At 40.0% G+C, this 18,679-nt stretch overlaps 1 protein-coding gene across 3 annotated transcripts in view; it reads right to left on the bottom strand.

The window, feature by feature from the left end:
* Window positions 1–2,113: 2,113 nt before the first annotated feature.
* UBXN2B (UBX domain protein 2B) overlaps window positions 2,114–18,679 on the bottom strand; it is a 44,942-nt gene continuing 28,376 nt past the window's right edge. For 2 of the 3 annotated variants that reach the window (XM_003419996.4, XM_023538850.2), the window contains 2 exons: window positions 11,362–11,523; window positions 2,114–10,190 (listed from right to left, as the gene is read on the bottom strand). In XM_003419996.4, the coding sequence (XP_003420044.1) occupies window positions 10,028–10,190; window positions 11,362–11,523 (325 nt within the window). In that variant the 3' untranslated portion in view covers window positions 2,114–10,027. The remainder of the gene's footprint in view (window positions 10,191–11,361; window positions 11,524–18,679) is intronic. The other variant, XM_064270427.1, reaches the window with a different exon arrangement.

The following is an 18,679-nucleotide window of genomic DNA, read 5'->3' as shown; positions in this document are numbered from 1 at the left end:
TTTTCTGCAATTTTTAATTAGAAAAAGTTGTCAGATATTATTTTAGCATGTTCCTAAAATACCATGATTAAATTTCATTAACTATACTTTCATATTTTGGGAGTCTCAGTAGTAAAGTAACAAATACATGATGATGAGGTTTTACAACCTAAAATGAAGCATTAATGGCTAAAGATGTGAAATAAATTATGTGAAATAATTTAATAAAATGAACTAAATTACCGATTATTCTGGCTAGTAATACTTTAATACATAAGGATAAAACCTACAAGAAAAATTATAAGCAACTGGATTACATGACAAGTGGTTAGCATACCTTCAGTTGTTTCTAAATAATCAAATAGAGTTACTTAAGAGGTTTCCACCGTGTCTTCACAGAGCAGTCTTCTTCCTTATCCGTAATCTTCTAGAATGACAGCATCTACTACTGGGATGCAGAAAGTCCCTGGTACTACAAACAATGTTCGTTCCTTAAGGCTGCAGTCGTTAGTTCTCTATAATCCCAATTCTACCATGGCCAACTGGCTGGAAGGGTTCATTCCCAGAAATCAAACAAGGATGCCCTTTCTTCTAGAACATCTTTTTTCCCCCTTCCTTTAAAACACAAACCAAATGTACCATCTTTTCAAAAACCAGTATAAACTCTGTTGGCACTTTCTTCATCTCTCATTCTTAAAACATTACTGCTTACATATTCCAGTGCCCACAGGGTTCCATCACTCATCTGTTATTAAACTTTTACTGAATGACTCCTACCTGTAAGATAATGAAGTCTCTAGGGTACAGTAGTGGATAAGACAAAGTCCCTGCTCGTGTGGAACTCACATTCTGTGTCTGAGGGAATAGGAGTGGACAGTGTTAGCAGTCAGGGACAAGAGTCAAACAAATGGACAAAGAAATATTAGGTATGGCTAATGCTATGGTAAATGGGGAAAGAGACTGAGAGAAACAGGGGATGACTGATTGAAGGGCCAGGGAAGGGCACTCTGAAGAAGTTACAGAGGTCAGAAATTGCTGAGGTCAGAATGCAAGCTGTAACCAGGGTGACATTTACCTTAAGTAACATGCTGCCGGCCAAACACAGGACTCAGCTCTTAGCAGGCCCTCCAAAAATGTTAAACCCCAGTGGTTATCTCTAAGATATGTGCCTCTTATTGTAAATGAATTAAACATGCTTAATATTAACATGTGTAAAATTAAAGTTGCCACAGAATACCTACGTACACAATAGTTAAAACACTTAACATCTACTCACATTATAAAGCAAACAATAGCCGTTAAAGGAGGGGTAAAAACCCTAGCCTTGATGTTACCTGTGTTTTATGAGCAAAAAAAACCAAAACAAAAAAAACAAAAAAATTTTTTTTTTTTTTTAACACATGGCAGGTGCATGTAATTTTATAACATTAAGAAAAATGACCACCTTACCCACCACCAAAGAAAAGAGATAATGGAGTGGAATGTTCAATTTGACTCCGATTTGTGGAAAGGATGAACGTTTCTTTCTGTAAGAGTTACTTCCTCCTCCTAGCTCCTATGCTCAGAAGAGGAACCCAGCCCCAGTTAAAAACCCCAAGCCACTAGGAGCAGGCACTACTTATATTCTCTTTCAAGCTTATTGATGTTTTGAATATCTGCACTATTTCTAGTTGTTACTTTTTAATCAACATATATTCTGAAATGAAACTAAAAATTGTAATTTGTATCATTCTTGATCCTAGGACCTTTTTTTTTGATCCTAGGACAAAAACAATAAAACCCGTTAATGTTAGAAGAAACAAACCTTTTCCACAAAGACTAAAATCGGGAAAATGTAAAATACGGAAACCACGAGTGTAGGGCCTTAAACCTTATAGTAAACAATGCTTTAAAACATACATTGAGAGGCACACTATGTAGGTAAGGAAAACACACACACACAGAATCAATGCAAAGGCATAAAATAAAAAGGCCATATGCTCATTTTAAATACTTTCTAGTCCCAAAATTAAGGTGAGGAAAGTCATTGTCTTAAGTATGATTATGTTGAAATCAGGGCTTTGAACTGGTTCATTCGGGTTTGAACCTCTGCTGAGAATTTGCATTTCCACCCCAGATATACTGAATCAGAATCCACATTTTAACAAGATCCTCAGGGGATTCTTTTTTTTTTTTTTTTTACTGCACTTTAAGTGAATTTACAATTCAAGTCAGTTTCTCATACAAAAACTTAAAAACAATTTACTGTTGTTATGTGACCCTAGTTGCTCACCCTATAATGTGACAGCACACTCCTCCTCTCTACCCTGCATTTCCCGTGTCCATTCAACCACCTCCTGTCCCCCTCTGCCTTCTAATCTCACCTCCAGACAGGAGCTGCCCACGTAGTCTCATGTGTCTACTTGAACTAAGAAGCACACTCCTCACCAGTATCATTTTCTGTCTTACAGTCCAGTCTAATCTTTGTCTGAAGGGTTGGCTTTGGGAATGGTTTGTTTTGGGCTAACAGAGAGTCCAGGGACCATGTCCTCTGGAGTCCCTCCAGTCTCAGGCAGACCATTAAGTGTTGTCTTTTTACTAGAACTTGAGTTCTGCCTCCCACTTTTCTCCTGCTCCATCAGGGATTCTCTGTGTGTTCCCTGTCAGGGCAGTCATTGGCGGTAGCCAGGCACCACCTAGTTCTTCGGGTCTCAGGCTGATAGTCTCTGTTTTATGTGGTCCTTTCTGTCTCTTGAGCTCATATTTTCCTTGTGTCCTTGGTGTTCTTCATTCTCCTTTGCTCCAGGTGGGTTGAGGCCAATTGATGCATCTTAGATGGCCGCTTGTTAGCTTTTAAGACCCCAGACGCCACTTACCAAAGTGGGAAGCAGAATGTTTTCTTAACATACTTTGTTATGCCACTTGACCTAAATGTCCCCTGAATTCATGGTCCCCAGACCCCCATCCCTGCTACTCTGTCCCTCGAAGTGTTTGGTAGTATTCAGGAAACTTCTTAGCTTTTGGTTTAGTAAAGTTGTACTGACTTCCCCTGTATTGTGTGTTGTCCTTCCCTTCACCTAAAATAATTCTTGCCTACTATCTAGTTAGTGAATATCCCTCTCTCCCTCTCCACCCTTGTAACCATCAAAGAATTTCTTCTATGTTTAAACATTTTCTTGAGTTCTTATAATAGTGGTTTCATACAATATTTGGCCTTTTGCGACTAATTTCACTCAGCATGCCTTCCAGATTCATCCATGTTATGTTTCATCATTGTTCTTTATCGTTGCATAGTACTCCATTATGTGAATATACCATAATTTATCCATTCATCCATTGATGGACACCTTCGCTGTTTTCATCTTTTTGCTATTGTAAACAGTGCTGCAATGAATATCTGTTCCTGTAAAGGCTCTTATTTCTCTACGACATACTCCAAGGAGTGGGACTGCTGGATCCTATGGTAGTTCTATTTCTAGCTTTTTGAGAAAGCACCAAATCGATTTCCAAAGTGGTTGTACCATTTTACATTCCCACCAGCAGTGTGTAAGTGTTTCAGTCTCTCCACAACCTCCCCAACAATTATTTTGTGTTTTTTGGATTAACGCTAGCCTTGTTTGGGTGTGATGGTATCTCTTTGTGGTTTTGATCTGCATTTCCCTCATGGCTAATGATCGTTAGCATTTCCTCATGTATCTATTAGCCACCTGAATGCCTTCTTTGGTGAAGTGCCAGTTCATATTCTTTGCCCATTTTTAAATTAGGTTGTCTTTTTGTGGTTTAGGTTTTGTAGCGACGGCACTGGGCACTGGGTTTGTAGATTTTAGAGATTAGACACTCATCAGATTTGTCGTAGCCAGAGATTTTTTCCCAGTCTGTAGGTTGTCGTTTTACTCTTTTGATGAATTCCTTTGATGAGCATTTAAGTGTTTGATTTTTAGGAGCTCCCAGTTACCTAGTTTCTCTTCTGGTGTTTGTTCATTGTAAGTAATGTTTTGTATTCTGTTTATGCCATGTATTAGGGCTCCTAGCATTGTCTCCCAGGTGATTCTTATCTATAATAAATTTTGAGAACCACTGCTCTTCTCCACCAGCAGTATTAGCATTGCCTGGGAACTTGTTAGAAATGCAAATTCTCAGCAGGGAATTCTCGAGTAGGAAATCTACACTAATTGCACACCATTTAAAAAAAAATTTAAATAGTACTAGGAAAACCCTGGTGGCATAGTGGTTAAGTGCTACAGCTGCTAACCAAGAGGTCGGCAGTTCAAATCCACCAGGCACTCCTTGGACACTCTATGGGACAGTTTTACTCTGTCATATAGGGTTGCTATGAGTCAGACATGACACCAACGGGTTTTTTTTTTTTTTTTAACAAGCCAAGGTAAACTGAATAAGGCAGACTAAGGGCAGAAAGGGTAATTTTATCGGGGGAGCAGCTCCCTCACACCTTTAACTTGTTTGGGTGTTGCCTAATTAACACATATACTTCAATGATAACCCAGTATAAAAAGTACTTTGTTGATAATTACGTGATGCTTCTAAGTCCATGCTAATGAGCTGGTAATCATCAGGCTTTCCAAAAAAAGCAAGTGCTTGTGATATAAATCACCAAAGCAGTGACTTACTAGTGGCCTTTCCCCCTAATATTCACTTGAGTAGCTGTACTGGGAATTATGCCAACCAAGCCATAAGAAACCAACCACAGCACTCAGGAAGTTCTAAGGTTGCACATCCCTAGAATGATTCTAAATGTCTCTGCTTCATAGAGAAACATCTACAAGGAAGGAAGCTATCAAGTTCAAACTTTCTGAGATGGCTTATTATTATGTCTCTTAAGAGATCTAGGTTATAGCTATAAATTCTAAAGAGGCAAAATTGTAAACTAAGTGGATCAAACCAGCATATTACTTCTAGGTCAGACATGCCACTTTTGTGTTATATAGAAACACACACATAAAACACATTGCTGTACATATACATTGGGGTTCCTTTCATAAACCATTTAATTGGAGTTAGAACATCTTTAAAAGTTGTAAAGAGGATTACAGAAACTCTTAACCTTTATGATGTTAGCCATATATAATTTTCATCACAGATCAGGGACACAAACCTTAACGGGGAAAACATGATTTACTTTATTTACAACACACGCTGTGACAAGGTTTTCAGGAATGTGCTGTGGTAAAAAGGAAGAAACACCTGCACATTTTCACTTTGGGTAAGAAAGAAAACAGAGCCATGGTGGTATAGTGGTTAAGACCTGGGCTGCTGACCAAAAGGACAGCAGTTCAATTCCACCAGCCACTCCTTGGAAACCGTAAGGGACAGTTCTACTCTGTCCTATAGGGTCGCTATGAGTACGAAGGGACTCAATGGCAACGGCTTTGGTTTTAAGAAAACAGAAACATTGAGATAACGTAGCTACAACTTGGTTCAACCCTTTCCTGCTCCTCAGAAAGGGGAACCTCAGGAAATTAAGCCATAGGAAATGCTACTCATGTTCAAAACGATCTATCCAGCCACTCAAATAAAACTGCAAACCATGGGAATTTTGACAATTTCAATGTTTCAGTGGAAACATTCTTTATTGGTAAAGTGCACATATGCTCTGATTACATAATCATGCAAAATAACTGACATCACACAGGTAGTCTAACTGCTCATTGTGATTATTTTTTTGGAGATCACTGCAAAATTTAAAAATCACGTACACTGCAGCAGTAGCAAGAATTCAGGAAAATGACTCTCAACAAAGCAACACCACTACACAGCACGTGTGAGAGTCGGGCTCCTTCCTCCCGGCTGTTTCTCTCTCTCCTGACGCACGTCTCTGTGTTTTGGAAGACTGTCATCTACAGAAGTGGCAGCTCTTTTTGTATGTCCATCTACAGGTGCTGCACCTAACTGATGAACTGAAGCTTCAAGAGTATAATTTCAATGTGACAGGAAGGGTTTGCTTAAATTTTTTCTTTTTTCCTGCTCGGTTAATCCAAAACACAGCAATGGCTTTTTATTTAAAATGATCATTTCTTTCAATCAATCATTTCTTCAGGAAGATGATTTTGTGCCTGTGAAATGCAGCTCCTCGTTGGTCGTCTTCCTGAGCTGGGACTATTATATATTGTTTTCAGGAAGTGGAAAGGAAGAAGACTTCACATATTCCTGAGGGAAGACTGAGGACTGATCTTGCTCTGTTAAGACACCGAGGAGCAGTTTCCCCCGCAGTGGGGAGATTACCACTTCTATCGTATGGCAGTTCCAGCAGCACTCCCAGTATTAAAACCCCAGCACAGGTAAATTTACCTCTCTGAAATAACCAGTGCAGCAGGGAAACATGAACTCCAGGCCTCCTATTACAACACTGAAGTTAACTGGCAGTACATAGGTATAAAATACCTTTCTAGACACGGGAAATGGGGTGCTACTCCAACAAACACCTAAAAATGCAGAAGTGGCTTTGGAATTTGGCAGTGTGTTGAGGCTGGAAGAATTCTGAAGAGCATGACAAAAAAAGCCAAGATTGTCTTGGATGATAAAAGCTCTGCTAGTGAGGACTCAAGAACAAGAGGAGCATGGTGGAGAAAACCTAAATCACCAGAGAAAACCTGTATCATTGTGAACAGACTATTAATAGAAATATGGACATTAAAGGCACTGCTGGTGAAGGCTCAGAAGGAAATGAGGAGCATGTTATTGGGCACTGGAGGGAAGGGAATCCTTGTAACATTGTGGCAGAAAACATGACTCAATTCTGTCCTGTAGTTATGTGGAAAGCAGAAATTCTAAGCAATAAAGTTGGATATTGAGATTTCCAAACAAAATGAAGGTGTGGCCTGGTTTCTTCTTGCTGATTATAGTCAAAAGCAAGAGGGAGTATATAAATTGAGAGAAGAACTGTTACAAAGGAACTGGGAATTGGTGGTTTGGGATATTCTTGGCCTATACAAATGGCAAAGACACTAAAAAGTGATTCATCGTCAGGCAAGCATGTTATAGAGCAAAAGCCAACAAGCCAAAAGAGCGAAAGTTGAATGATCTTTTGCTAATACCTCAGGAAGATCAAAAGGTCAGAGTATTCAGTCATACAAAAGGCTTTGTGAAGAAAATGGGGTGTGACGCATAGATTCCTGTAGCCATATCAGAAGTCAAAAATAAGAGACGCGACTATCTAGGAAATATCTATAACCCAAGCCAGTGCCGTCAAGTCGATTCCAACTCATAGGAATCCTATAGGAATATCTATAAACCTATAGGAAAGCCTTTTATCTGAGTGAATCCCTTCGACATACACATGGGAACTACAGGCTGTTGGGAATTTTATACCAGCAAAAACACAGCCATCTTAAACTCAAAGGGACAGAGCGGAAAATGAAAGTTTTTTTGGAGGCCCAAAACTCTACAGGCAGGAAACAGGCTGATACAACCACTCATATGCAAATGGGTGCTACCTTTCATGAAAAAGGAAGCATAACTCCAAGGAGGAGTTATAAGCTGTGGAGTAAAGGACCTAGTTTTATCCTAAGTAAGGTGTCCTTTTTCCTTGGCTCCAGAGAAATAACCCTTGAATAGGATGCCTTGGCCTGTGATTTCCAGGCCACGTGTGAGAACTTGTGCTGGCAAGTGGGGGCTGGTGAGGCCAGAAGAGACTCATCTGGGAGACCGATATCAACCAGGCTCCAGAGGCATGATTAAGCCTATCATGCAGAACTGGTTAATAAAAGCCTTGAACACTAAGGCTCAGAGAGCTTCCTGGTTGATGAAAAATCGGCTCTCAGGAGAGTAATGTGTCCCTTGGGACATGGATGTTTCACACTGGAAACCATTCCAGACCTTAAGTCTCTTCATGTGCACCGTTTTTGGCTATAATAAATCTGCAGTTGTACTGAATACTCTGTGAATTCTGAGTTGTTCCAGAGAATTACCAAACATAAAAGAGCAGTGGGAGCCAGCAGGCCAGAGAGTAAGGGTGTCATGTGGACTCCTGAGCTTCTGGCTGGCATCTTGAACGGATAGTGGCAAACCAGCCCTGCATTTGTGGCCAGCAGGTCAAAAGCTTGGAATGTCGTGTGGACTCCCCAAACTTGTGGCTGGCATCTGCTTATACGGCGTCCTTTTTTAACTGTGAGCTCTGACCAAGCTCCAGGTGGCTAGGGTCAAAGAGTGCTGTGGGGAGTGGCTGGCAATGAGGATGGAGAAGTGGGAATGTAGGGAATGGATTAATCTTTGCATGTTGAGGATTAGATTCATGCTGATCCTTACCATGGCACAAGCCCAGAGGGCAGAGCCAGGAGCCCAGAAAATAATTATAGACCTTGAAGCCTAACAGAGTTTGCTTAGATGGATTTCAGAAGTGCTGGGACTAGGGGGCTCCTTTTTTCATTCGATTTGCTCCCCTTTTGAAAGGGAATGTCTAAACCATTTTTGTATGCCTGTCCCCAAACTGTATTTGGGAGCAGATAACTTGTCTTCTAGTTTCCCAGGTGTACAGATGGACAGAAATCATGCCCCAGGATTGATCACACTCAGAGGCCCGTCTGTAACTGCTTTGATGATGGGCTTTAGGACTTTCAAGCTGGGGAGATTCAGGAGATTCTGAACTTTGGGTTGAGGCTGTAACAGGATGAGACTTTTGGGTACCTCTGAATGGGGTGAATCTTTGGGGCTAGGAAGCAATTGTGTAGGCAGAATAATTAACTCCCCAAGGTATTCAAGCCATAGTCTTCACAAACTGTAGTGTTACCTTACATGACAAGAAGGACTTTGCAGACACGATTAAGGTTGCTAGGAACCTTAAAATGGGAGATTATCCTGGATTATTCAGATGGGACCATTCTAGTAACGTGAGTCCTTAAAAGCAGAGAAACTTTCCTGGATATTGTCAGAGACATGTGACGACAGAGAAGAGTCAACAGAGACGTGACATTGCTGGTTCTGACGATGGAAGAAAGGACCACAAATCAAGGAATGCTGGAGACCTCTAGAAGCTGAAAAAGGCAATGGAGTAATTCTCCCTGTTCTCCAGAAAGGAAGGCAAGCCCTGCTGACACTCAATTTTAGCCCAGTGTGACCTGTAACTTACAGAACTGTAATAAATTTGTGTTGTTTTAAGCCACTAAATTCGTGGTAATTGTTACAGCAACAATTGGAACTGACCAGGAGTGGTTACCAAAGATAAAATGGTATCTGGGAATAAGAAGGAGTCTATCATTCCTGATATACACTATCTCAGCCAGGACATACTTGCCTTCAAATGAAATGCATTATGCTGGTAATTCTTTAGATCCAACCTGTGAGACAGAATTTACCTTCTTGGGAATATATTCTGGATTGAGCCATTCAGAACATCTTTAATATACATAGTGGGTTCCCTATAAAAATGCGTTTAATGAACAAACGAATATGAACAATGCTGGCTCTTGGAGATTGCAGACTATTTTGAAGTGCTACTTAACATATCTTAAGAACTGCTGACCTTTATCTTTTTGTTCCTAGCTTATGATGCCAATAATTCTATAAACTACAAAGTCTAACTATATATTTTGATGCTAGTAATATAGCTAAAATCAATAAGTAAAAAGTATACATAAAATCTTAATAGGAGAAATAATTACTGTATGATCCAACTATTTCAAATCAGAATACAGACTCTATAATATAAAAAAAAAAAAAACTTAGCTTATCGATCAAGATTTCTTAATGGCTATTGCTCAATGCAGCACCAAGAAACTTTAGTGCAAATTTTATCAAGTGCATCTATCAAAAAGGAGTTTTTACTTCTCTACAAACAATACTGTTACATTTAACACCACGTATGTAATAAATTAGTTTGCCTGGATATTTAAAAGTCATCAACATAAGCCAGCCCTACTAAAAACTCAAACCTACTTAATCTGAAGACCTAGCCCTAATTTGGATTCACTTACACTTAGGCTGGAAGAGAGGATAAGAATAAAACTGAAATTTATCTGTAAAAGTAATAATTTGGCTGTTTTTACGCTGGAAGTTGTTCCGTATTAATATGGCACGTTATGTATTCCGACATGCCGCTGTATGGACAGGAGCAAGGTTACTTCAGCTGCTGGAGTATCACGGTGTTAAGAACATCTGCTTCTTGCAATGTCAGACTTCCATCTGTCAGCTCTTTGTTTGGAAATGAAGTCGCAAGAATAAAGTCAAGAGCTGCAAATTCAGGACGGGACTGTATGATAAAGTCTCGGACATCCAGGATCCTGAATAAATAAAATAAAAATAATTTGATACAAGAGCCCTATTGACATTTATGCTTTTAGTTAAAATTAAATAATAAAAATGACAAAGTTCTCTCATTTAAAAGTGTTCTAACTTTAATTTACAGTAACTTTAATGGATAGACTTATTGCAGTTTTAAGTAAACCATGAGGAAGGTTTTACCTGGCCTTTGTCTTATATTTATTTTTACTGTAGAGAAAATCTTCAGGTAAATTACATATAAAATTAAGTGTAATTACACTGAACGTGATTCTGACTATGAACTATGTTACCAGAACATGACCCAGTAAAATTGTGGTCACTTGGATCAGCTGGTGACAAGGTGAGTCTCCAACTATGGTCAGGGTAAACCATGAGACTAATTAAAAAATGTCTTCACACACACATGGTAAACTCAACCAAAATGATAAATGTATCCTACAGGAGTCTAACTTCAACAAATAAAAATATTATCTTAGTACAACAAATGCCGATGTATACACAGATGTTAACAGTACATTTAAAAGTATTTATTTAAAATATCTGACAACAGCAGTTAAATTTATTTATACCACATTTCTATCATGAAGAGTTTGGTGTAACGAGAAATTAATTCCAATCAGAATTATAATTTTTAAATGTAAAAAGTCCAAATCAAGTTTCACTGTATTGAAGTAAATCCATGGCATATGTAATTCTTCCTTGTTAAATACCAGAAGTATGCAAAGATGCATACTGTTCTAGCAACAGCGCCAAACCGCAGCCCTTGCACATTTGCTTTGCTTTTGCATGGTATCTGAATTTGCATCAGCATTTGGATGGTTTATAAACCAAACCCCAGCTCGGGGCTGTCGAGCTGATTCCGACTCGTAGCGACCCTACGCGACAGAGCAGGGCTGCCTGGACGATTCAAACTGCCAGTGCTTTCGCTGGCGGCAGCCGCGCTTACCACTGTGCCACTAGGGTTTCTGGATGGTTTACAGGGGTCGTTTAAGTAGCAAATATTCCAGTTCATACACACAGCTATATCATTTTAAAGGTTTTTCTTCTGTTAAAAACTTACTTTAGAAGAATTTCATATTGTTCATTACTCAAGTCACATACAGTTTCAATTTAGATAAGTAACCAGGTATACAAGAGTGAACTATACACTTGGCTGATTAAGCAGCTTACCTGTGGGTAATATTGAATCTTTGTATCAAACGACTCCCATCTGCTAATCTGATTTGAATTTTTGTTGTTGGCACTGATTCATCAATAAGAACAACTGCATTAAGTATTGACTTATCCTCTTCTTCTGGGGAGGAAGGTGTACTAATTATTTCAGGTGTAAGGCTAAGAAAGAAGAATTAAAGCATAAGAACACAAATCCAAATATATATGACACATGGCAAACTGAAGACAGCTGAATAAACAATTAGGTCTACAGTCAATTCTTGATTGGTTCCTAGTAGGATTTCTGGACTAATAAGAACATGGCTCCCTTTGGATCTCCTATTCGTCTCTCAATCTATTTCACTGTATTAAAATTATTTTGGATCATATGATTCTGGTTTAGTTTATGTATGCAATCCCTCTCAAAAGCCTAACTTTATATTTTTTCCTCCTTTATCCCCCTTGAACTGAGGCTGTTTGGCACAACAGCTCCTTGAGCCAGAAATCTGAGCAATTTTAAGTTAAAGTCAAAGAATCACAACAGCGCAGAAAGACTTGGTTTCCAATCCCAGCTGTGTCAACGGTGTAAACGTCAGCAATTAAATTACCTCTCTGAATTCCAGTCCTATCCACCAGGCGCTCCTGGGAAACCCTGGGGGGCACCTGCACTCTGTCCTATAGGGTCACTAGGAGTCGGAATCCACTGGACAGCAACGGTTATGGGTTGTCATTTATAAAATGGAGGGAAATGTTACTATCTCATGACGGTATGCTGTAGTCCTTTAAAATCCTTAATATAGTGGCTAGCACACAAGGTTTCAACAGTTAGCGGGTATTTTTGCAATATTATCAGCACCAAACTAATAAATTAATCTGAACTTAGTTAAGATTATTTAAGAACATTTATTTCTGCTTTGCAAAAGAGAAACAACTCCTGAAGAGAAGTGAGAAACAAAATTTTATACATGGTGATGAATTTATAATGAAGCTTAATTTGACAGATACATTACCATTTGATAATGGTGACGAATGACCTTAGCATTGCTTTCTTAGCACCTTCTGACGTCAGCAGGGCGGTCACTCATTACAAGCCAAATGTGAATGTCCATAAACAATGGAGTACTCTTCTAGTTAAGAGAGTAAAACAAACCTAGCCAAGTTCTTTGTAGACATAAAATCTTCATCTTTGTTCAGTGATCTTAAGGCATTCTTTGACCGTCTTAACATGTTTACTCTCTCAAATACTTAGATGGCTTCCTACAAATTATTTACTTTTGAAAAGAAACAAAAGAAATGTATCATATTTGCTAATATAAAAGCCGTATGGACATTTAGGTTTTCTCCCATCCAAAAAGTTTCTCTCTGAGCATGTCTGGTAAAGTGGAAAATTAACGAGTATTCACTGCTAACACATTTCCTCTTCTCCTCTTGTTTCCTCACTGGTAACAAGGCATGCGCAGATACACACTGTCATCATCACCACCACCACTGCCTCCACTACAGCCATTACTTCATTTAAATCATCGTGTGAGGCTGTGTTGTGCAATGGTTAACCTCATGGATCCCAGAGCCAGATTATCTGGTTTCCGTCCTGACTCTGTCACTTATCAGATGTGTGACCCTGGGAAGTCACTTAAGTTCTTTGTGCCTGAGCTGTTCTAAAGATTAAGACACATAAAGTGCTTTTATACAGTTGGTGCTATCTGAAAGTTGGAGTATGTGGGCGGTACAAATGGTTAACATGCTTGGCTGCTAACTAAAAGCTTACAGGTTCAAGTCCACCCAAAGGTACCTCAGAAGAAAGGTCCGGTGATCTACATCCAAAAAATCAGGCCCTGAAAACCCTGTGGACCTCTCTGACACACACAGGATCTGGTCACCATGAGTCAGAATTAACTCAGGAGTAACTTTTTTTTTCCTAAAAGTGGCTGTGAGCCTTTACTCATTATTGTAACAACCACTCTGCAAAGAAGGTGTTAATAACCCTACTGATAGATAGGAAAGCTGAGGTTTATCTTGGGTTCTTTCCACGTCATAAAGCTGACTCTAGTGGTGCTTCCATAACTTGACGGTTTCTGCTTGCAAACTATTCTGTCTAGGTTCTTTTCCAAACACAAAGTATGCAGGGGGGAATGAGGTAAGGAGATCTGTCATACTCTTCCTCGTAAAATGTGTGTAGGTGAAAATGAAATTATATGGAACGAGGACTTTTGAGATAACTTAGGCCAACCACATCATTTTATAAAAAAAGGAGATTGAGTCATAGAGAGATTAAAAGACATGCCCAGAGCCACAGGTGAGTTGGTAGAGAGTGCTACAAGTAAATCAATTTTTAAGTTACCAACCAAAAATAAAACCAAACCCAATGCCGTCGAGTCGATTCTGACTCATAGCGACCTTATAGGCCAGAGTAGAACTGCCCCATAGAGTTTTCAAGGAGCGCCTGGCGGATTCGAACTGCCGACCTTTTGGTTAGCAGCTGTACCACTTAACCACTACGCCATCAGGGTTTCCTTTTAAGTTACAGTAACTTTAATATTTAGGTTTTCAAAGTCAGACTTGTTCGCTACTAAAACTCTCATCATTCAGTTGATCAAACCATGGTGATATTTTTCATACACTGTATATTTCAAGTACAGTATTACATTTTTTTTTATTACATTGAAAAGAACATTTTAAAAAAAGGAAAAGAGAAGGAAGTTAATTGATAAAGTTTCTAGGAAAACTAGAAGAAAAGTTATAAGTGGGAGAAGCATCTTCTTCTTTTGACTCAAAGTGTGAGATAAGGATGGATAAACTAAAGACACTGATAAGGTGGGGGCTAAGAGGAGCAGACTAAGGGCTCGTTCCTGCCAGTCTGTTTTCTCAGTGAAGCTGGAAGCACAGCAATCTGCTGAGAGTCATGAGGCAGAAGGAGCACAGGGGCTGAGGGAGCAGAGGGGCAGTCTGAAACCAGCCCAGTGACATGGGGAGGCGAGGCAGCGCTGCCTGCCACCACAGGTGTGTGACCTCCTCCAACAGCACAGAGCCACACAGGTGCAACCAATTCAATACACACGGTGAAGCAAAGCGATGGCAGAAGTGCTGGGAAGAAAAATGAAGGAATGACGGGAAGGAAGGAACTGTCTGACTTTAGAAGACAGCCATCAAGGGCCCAGGGACCAAGATAAGGCAAACCTCAGGTGTAGCAGCAGGAGTGACAGTACCCAACAGCATCACCTGGACTGGACAGTATGATAAACAGGCAGTGACTATTCCTGAGCAGAAAGAGAAATCCACTTCAAATTCTGATTGTCACCACCATACACGCCAGCTCAAATGCCTACAGCAGGCAGCTATCTGCTAGTCCTCCCTATCAAAGAGGATTCTTTGATTTTCTAGGTCTTTTACTTGTTGGGCTCTCCTCTAGCTGATTAGGTTAATTTTTACTCAGTAACCCAGTTTGTCCTACCATTGTAAATTTGCAGTCTTACACGTAAGATGTGCTTGGTCCTGTTATATTATGTGAGTATATTGGGTAATGTTTTTGCTGCCATTAGGTTTCCTCTAAAATCATTTGTATATTATAATAAAGAACTAAGTTAGCTTCTATCTATGTGATATTGCTTGCAATTAGACTGCCATCTTTGGTGGACAATGAAATAATTACTATTTTTATTTCTCTGTTCAGTAAACAGTTGTCTAAAACCCTTGGGAAATAACACGCTTTAGAAAGCTCTTTCTAAATAGATAAAGGTTAGTTAGAATTTTTGCATTTTAATGTATTTCTTTAATGTAAAGTCTTTTAAAATGTTCTGTGCAATTCTCTGCTTTCTTAAAATACATGTATGCTATTCAATTATTCAACATTTGGGTTAATGTGCACATAGCCTCAGACTACCATGCTAATCTCCTTTTAGTGTAAACTTCCTATAACCAACCAACCAACCAACCCACTGCTGTCCAGTCGATTGTGACTCATAGCAACCCTACAGAACAGAGTAGAACTGCCCCTAGGGTTTTCAAGGAGCTGCTGGTGGACTGGAACTGCCTACCTCTTTCGTCAGCAGCCTGACCTCTTAACTGGTGCACCACCACTAACCAAAAAACCAAACCCACTGCTGTCAAGTGGATTCCAACTCACAGTAACCCTATAGGTCAGAGAAGAACTGCCCCATAGGGTTTCCGAGTAGCAACTGGTGGATGTGAACTGCTGACCTTTGGATGGAGGCTGAGCTCTTAACCACTGCACCACCAGGGCCCCTCCTATACACCAGAAGTTGAAAATCTAAAAACTACATTCCAACTCTTACAGCTAGGATATTACATGATTCCACCCTTCTACCAAGCAAACAAATACAAGTGTGTATGGCGAAAGCAAGCCCTGTGAAGTGAAGCTATGCATCCCTCCTCCACGGCAGGACGCAGCTGGTTTTTCCAGAGTAGTCATAACGGAATGTTATACCATCTGCTGCTTAGCTTCCTGGGCACTGAGACTGATGGGGGTCTCTTCTCTAGAACAGGCCTGTTATTTTGATTTTCTCTTGACAGAAGAAAGCCTGGTTTTCTATCTCTCCCAGAAATTCTATAAATTACCCAAGACTCTGAAGAAGTCTCTTGCTACTTAAACTAAGTGGGTTGTTTTCTACAACTAAAAACCCTGATCAATATGGCTAATGATTAACATAGTATTACCACCACCAATCTTTGTCACTGCCTTCCCTCATTTTCTTTCTTCTTTGTCATTTCTTTTAGCTATTTGCCTTCTAAGAAAACAGGCTGGCCTTTGTGTTATACCATCACCAGGTAACAATCTTACTTTTGTCGGGGGTTGACTCTGTAGGTCATACCCACTGGCTCTTCTCGACTGTACTCCTTTCAGTGGTCTGCTGACGGCAGAGGCCCAGCAATGCTGACGTTCGGGGGCACCTTCTTCAAATCCAATTCTGGATTTACTGTGCTTCTACTAACCAGATATGTATTCTAACATTAAACTTCTTGGTTGTAAGTTTAAACAATAAAGAAAGACTATATGTAGGAAGCAAAGACAAGACTGGACATTCTACCTGTGTTCTAACTCAAAATCATAGCATCAATAAATATTAAGGAAAAAATGAGAAGTGCTAGGGAAAAAAAACAAACTTCTTTTCTGGGGGTTCATAGCTATAGAAAGAAAAGGAGAGAAGAAATGGTACAATTCAAAACCAGCCTGACCTGAGTTGGCAACAAAGAGATGAGGAAAATTACAAGCAGATCTGTGATTGGGCACTAGAGTTTGGACCCTAAAAAATGCACCTGGGTTAAGGAAGGTTCCTCTATTCCTCACACGCCCAGGAACCAACAAAGGATAAGAAAGGCTTTCTTGACAACAAACACAAGTGAAAAGAACCACTACTGAATTCTGCATTTTCAGAATGAGAGGTGTGAAACAGAGAACTTGATTTGGCCCTTTGTCTTCGGTTCCTGAAGGATAGCCTTGGAATTCGCCAGCAATCAGGTGTCTGTCTTCTAAAATGCCAAACCAAAAAAACACCAAACCTGTTGCTGTTGAGTCAATTATAACTCACAGAGACCCTACAGGACTGAGCAGAGCTGCCCCACAGGGTTTCCAAAGAGCAGCTGGTGGATTCAAACTGCCCACCTTCTGGTTAACAGCCGAGCTCTTAAACTACTGCACCACCAGGATTCCAATCTAAAACTCCAGGCACCACTCAAATGTGTGCAAATGAGCGGGGGTCACAAAGACCGCTCCTGTCAACTAACCTCAGGAAGGGAAGGGGCATAATTCAATCATGCATATGTAATGATTCAATTGATCATGACTATGCAATGAGATTCCAATCATGACTAAGCACTGAAGTCAATAAAAGGCTTCAAACATGGAAGTGCTGAGGCTTTCTGGTTGCTGAAAGACCTCAATGCACGTGGGAGAGTGGCGTGCCCATTAGGACATGGTGGCCTGGTGCAGGAACTCACCCAGACCTCATGTCTTTGTCTGTACCCTTTTGTGGTTACATTAAAGTTGTTATAGCGTGTACAGCCCCTTCTTTGAGTACTGTGAGTCCTTCCAGTAAATTACTGAACCCACAGGGGGCAGTAGGAGCCACCAGGGGCTGATGTCTGCCTATTTGGCAGTTGGAAGGACACAGTTCTTCTGACTTGTGTGGCCCATTTCTGGGTGGCTGGGGCATAGGCAGTCAATCCACGGGACAGAGTCCTTCTAACTTGTAAGGTCTGACCTAACTCTGAGTGGTTAGAGTCAGACAGAGAAAATACCACATGGGTGGCTAGTGTCAGTTAATAGAGAAGTGGGACAGAGTAACCATCTCATTTATAGAACTGGTCTTATGCTGATTTTTATTTACTTAAAGGGGGGTACAGAATTAGCGTGCACAAGCAATTGAAAAGAACTCAGAAGAGAATGGATCACATCAAAAGGAACAAGGGATCCACAAAAGGGGACACAGGAAACATCACCAACGGCACATTTCCGTAGTGTCTTCTACAATATGTGGGCAAAGAAAAGGTAATTTTTACCAACTTATTTTGTAAGATTTATGAAGTTTTTTTTTTTTAAACCATGGCCATCATAAGTCTACCCATATATTAAACCAAACACATGGATTTTAAAATGTGCCCTGCAAAGTCCCAGGGGTTCTTTGAAAGTGTCTCAAAGACAATTTCCTCCTTCACCTACAAGCAAAAGAGCTCAGATTTTATGCACTTTACATATATATCTTGAAGAAAAAAAACTGAAACTGAGCATATGCACACTGGCTGCCCCTTGCTGCAAGACTGCAGTAGTTACTTAAGACAGACATGCATACTAAGAGTTGTGATTTGTCTAAATAACCCCCTATAATTTTCCCTTTTAAATCCACGTAATGAGAAAAAGGCAGTATGGCATAGGTTAAAAGCATGAACTCTAGAGCCAGAGTACTCAATGATCTTGGGCAAATTATTGCATTTGCAAAACAGAGTAGTAACGGTGTCTTTATCATGTCTCTGGAGCACTGGTGGCACAGTGGTTAAAAGCTTGGCTGCTTAACCAAAAGGTCGGTAGCTTGAATCCACTAGCTGCTCCTTGGAAACCCTATGAGGCAGTTCTACTCTAGCCTATAAGGTTACTATGAGCTGGAATCGACTTGATGGCAATAGGTTTGTATCACACCTACATCAAACAGTATTTATACTGTAAAAATTGAGTTGACACATGTAAAATGCTCAGAAGTACCAGGCATGTGGTAATTACTACGCAAGTGTTTGCTACTAATATTACTAGATTTGCATACCAAATTCCTTCAACAAGTCTTCATATTTGTTTTACTTCATAGGTTACTCTGTAGTTTTTTAATCC

The sequence above is a fragment of the Loxodonta africana genome, chromosome 18 (genome assembly GCF_030014295.1).
Source record: "Loxodonta africana isolate mLoxAfr1 chromosome 18, mLoxAfr1.hap2, whole genome shotgun sequence".
Taxonomy (NCBI): domain Eukaryota; kingdom Metazoa; phylum Chordata; class Mammalia; order Proboscidea; family Elephantidae; genus Loxodonta; species Loxodonta africana.
Note: the sequence above shows the minus strand (reverse complement) of the source record. Positions and strands in the feature narration are given on the sequence as shown.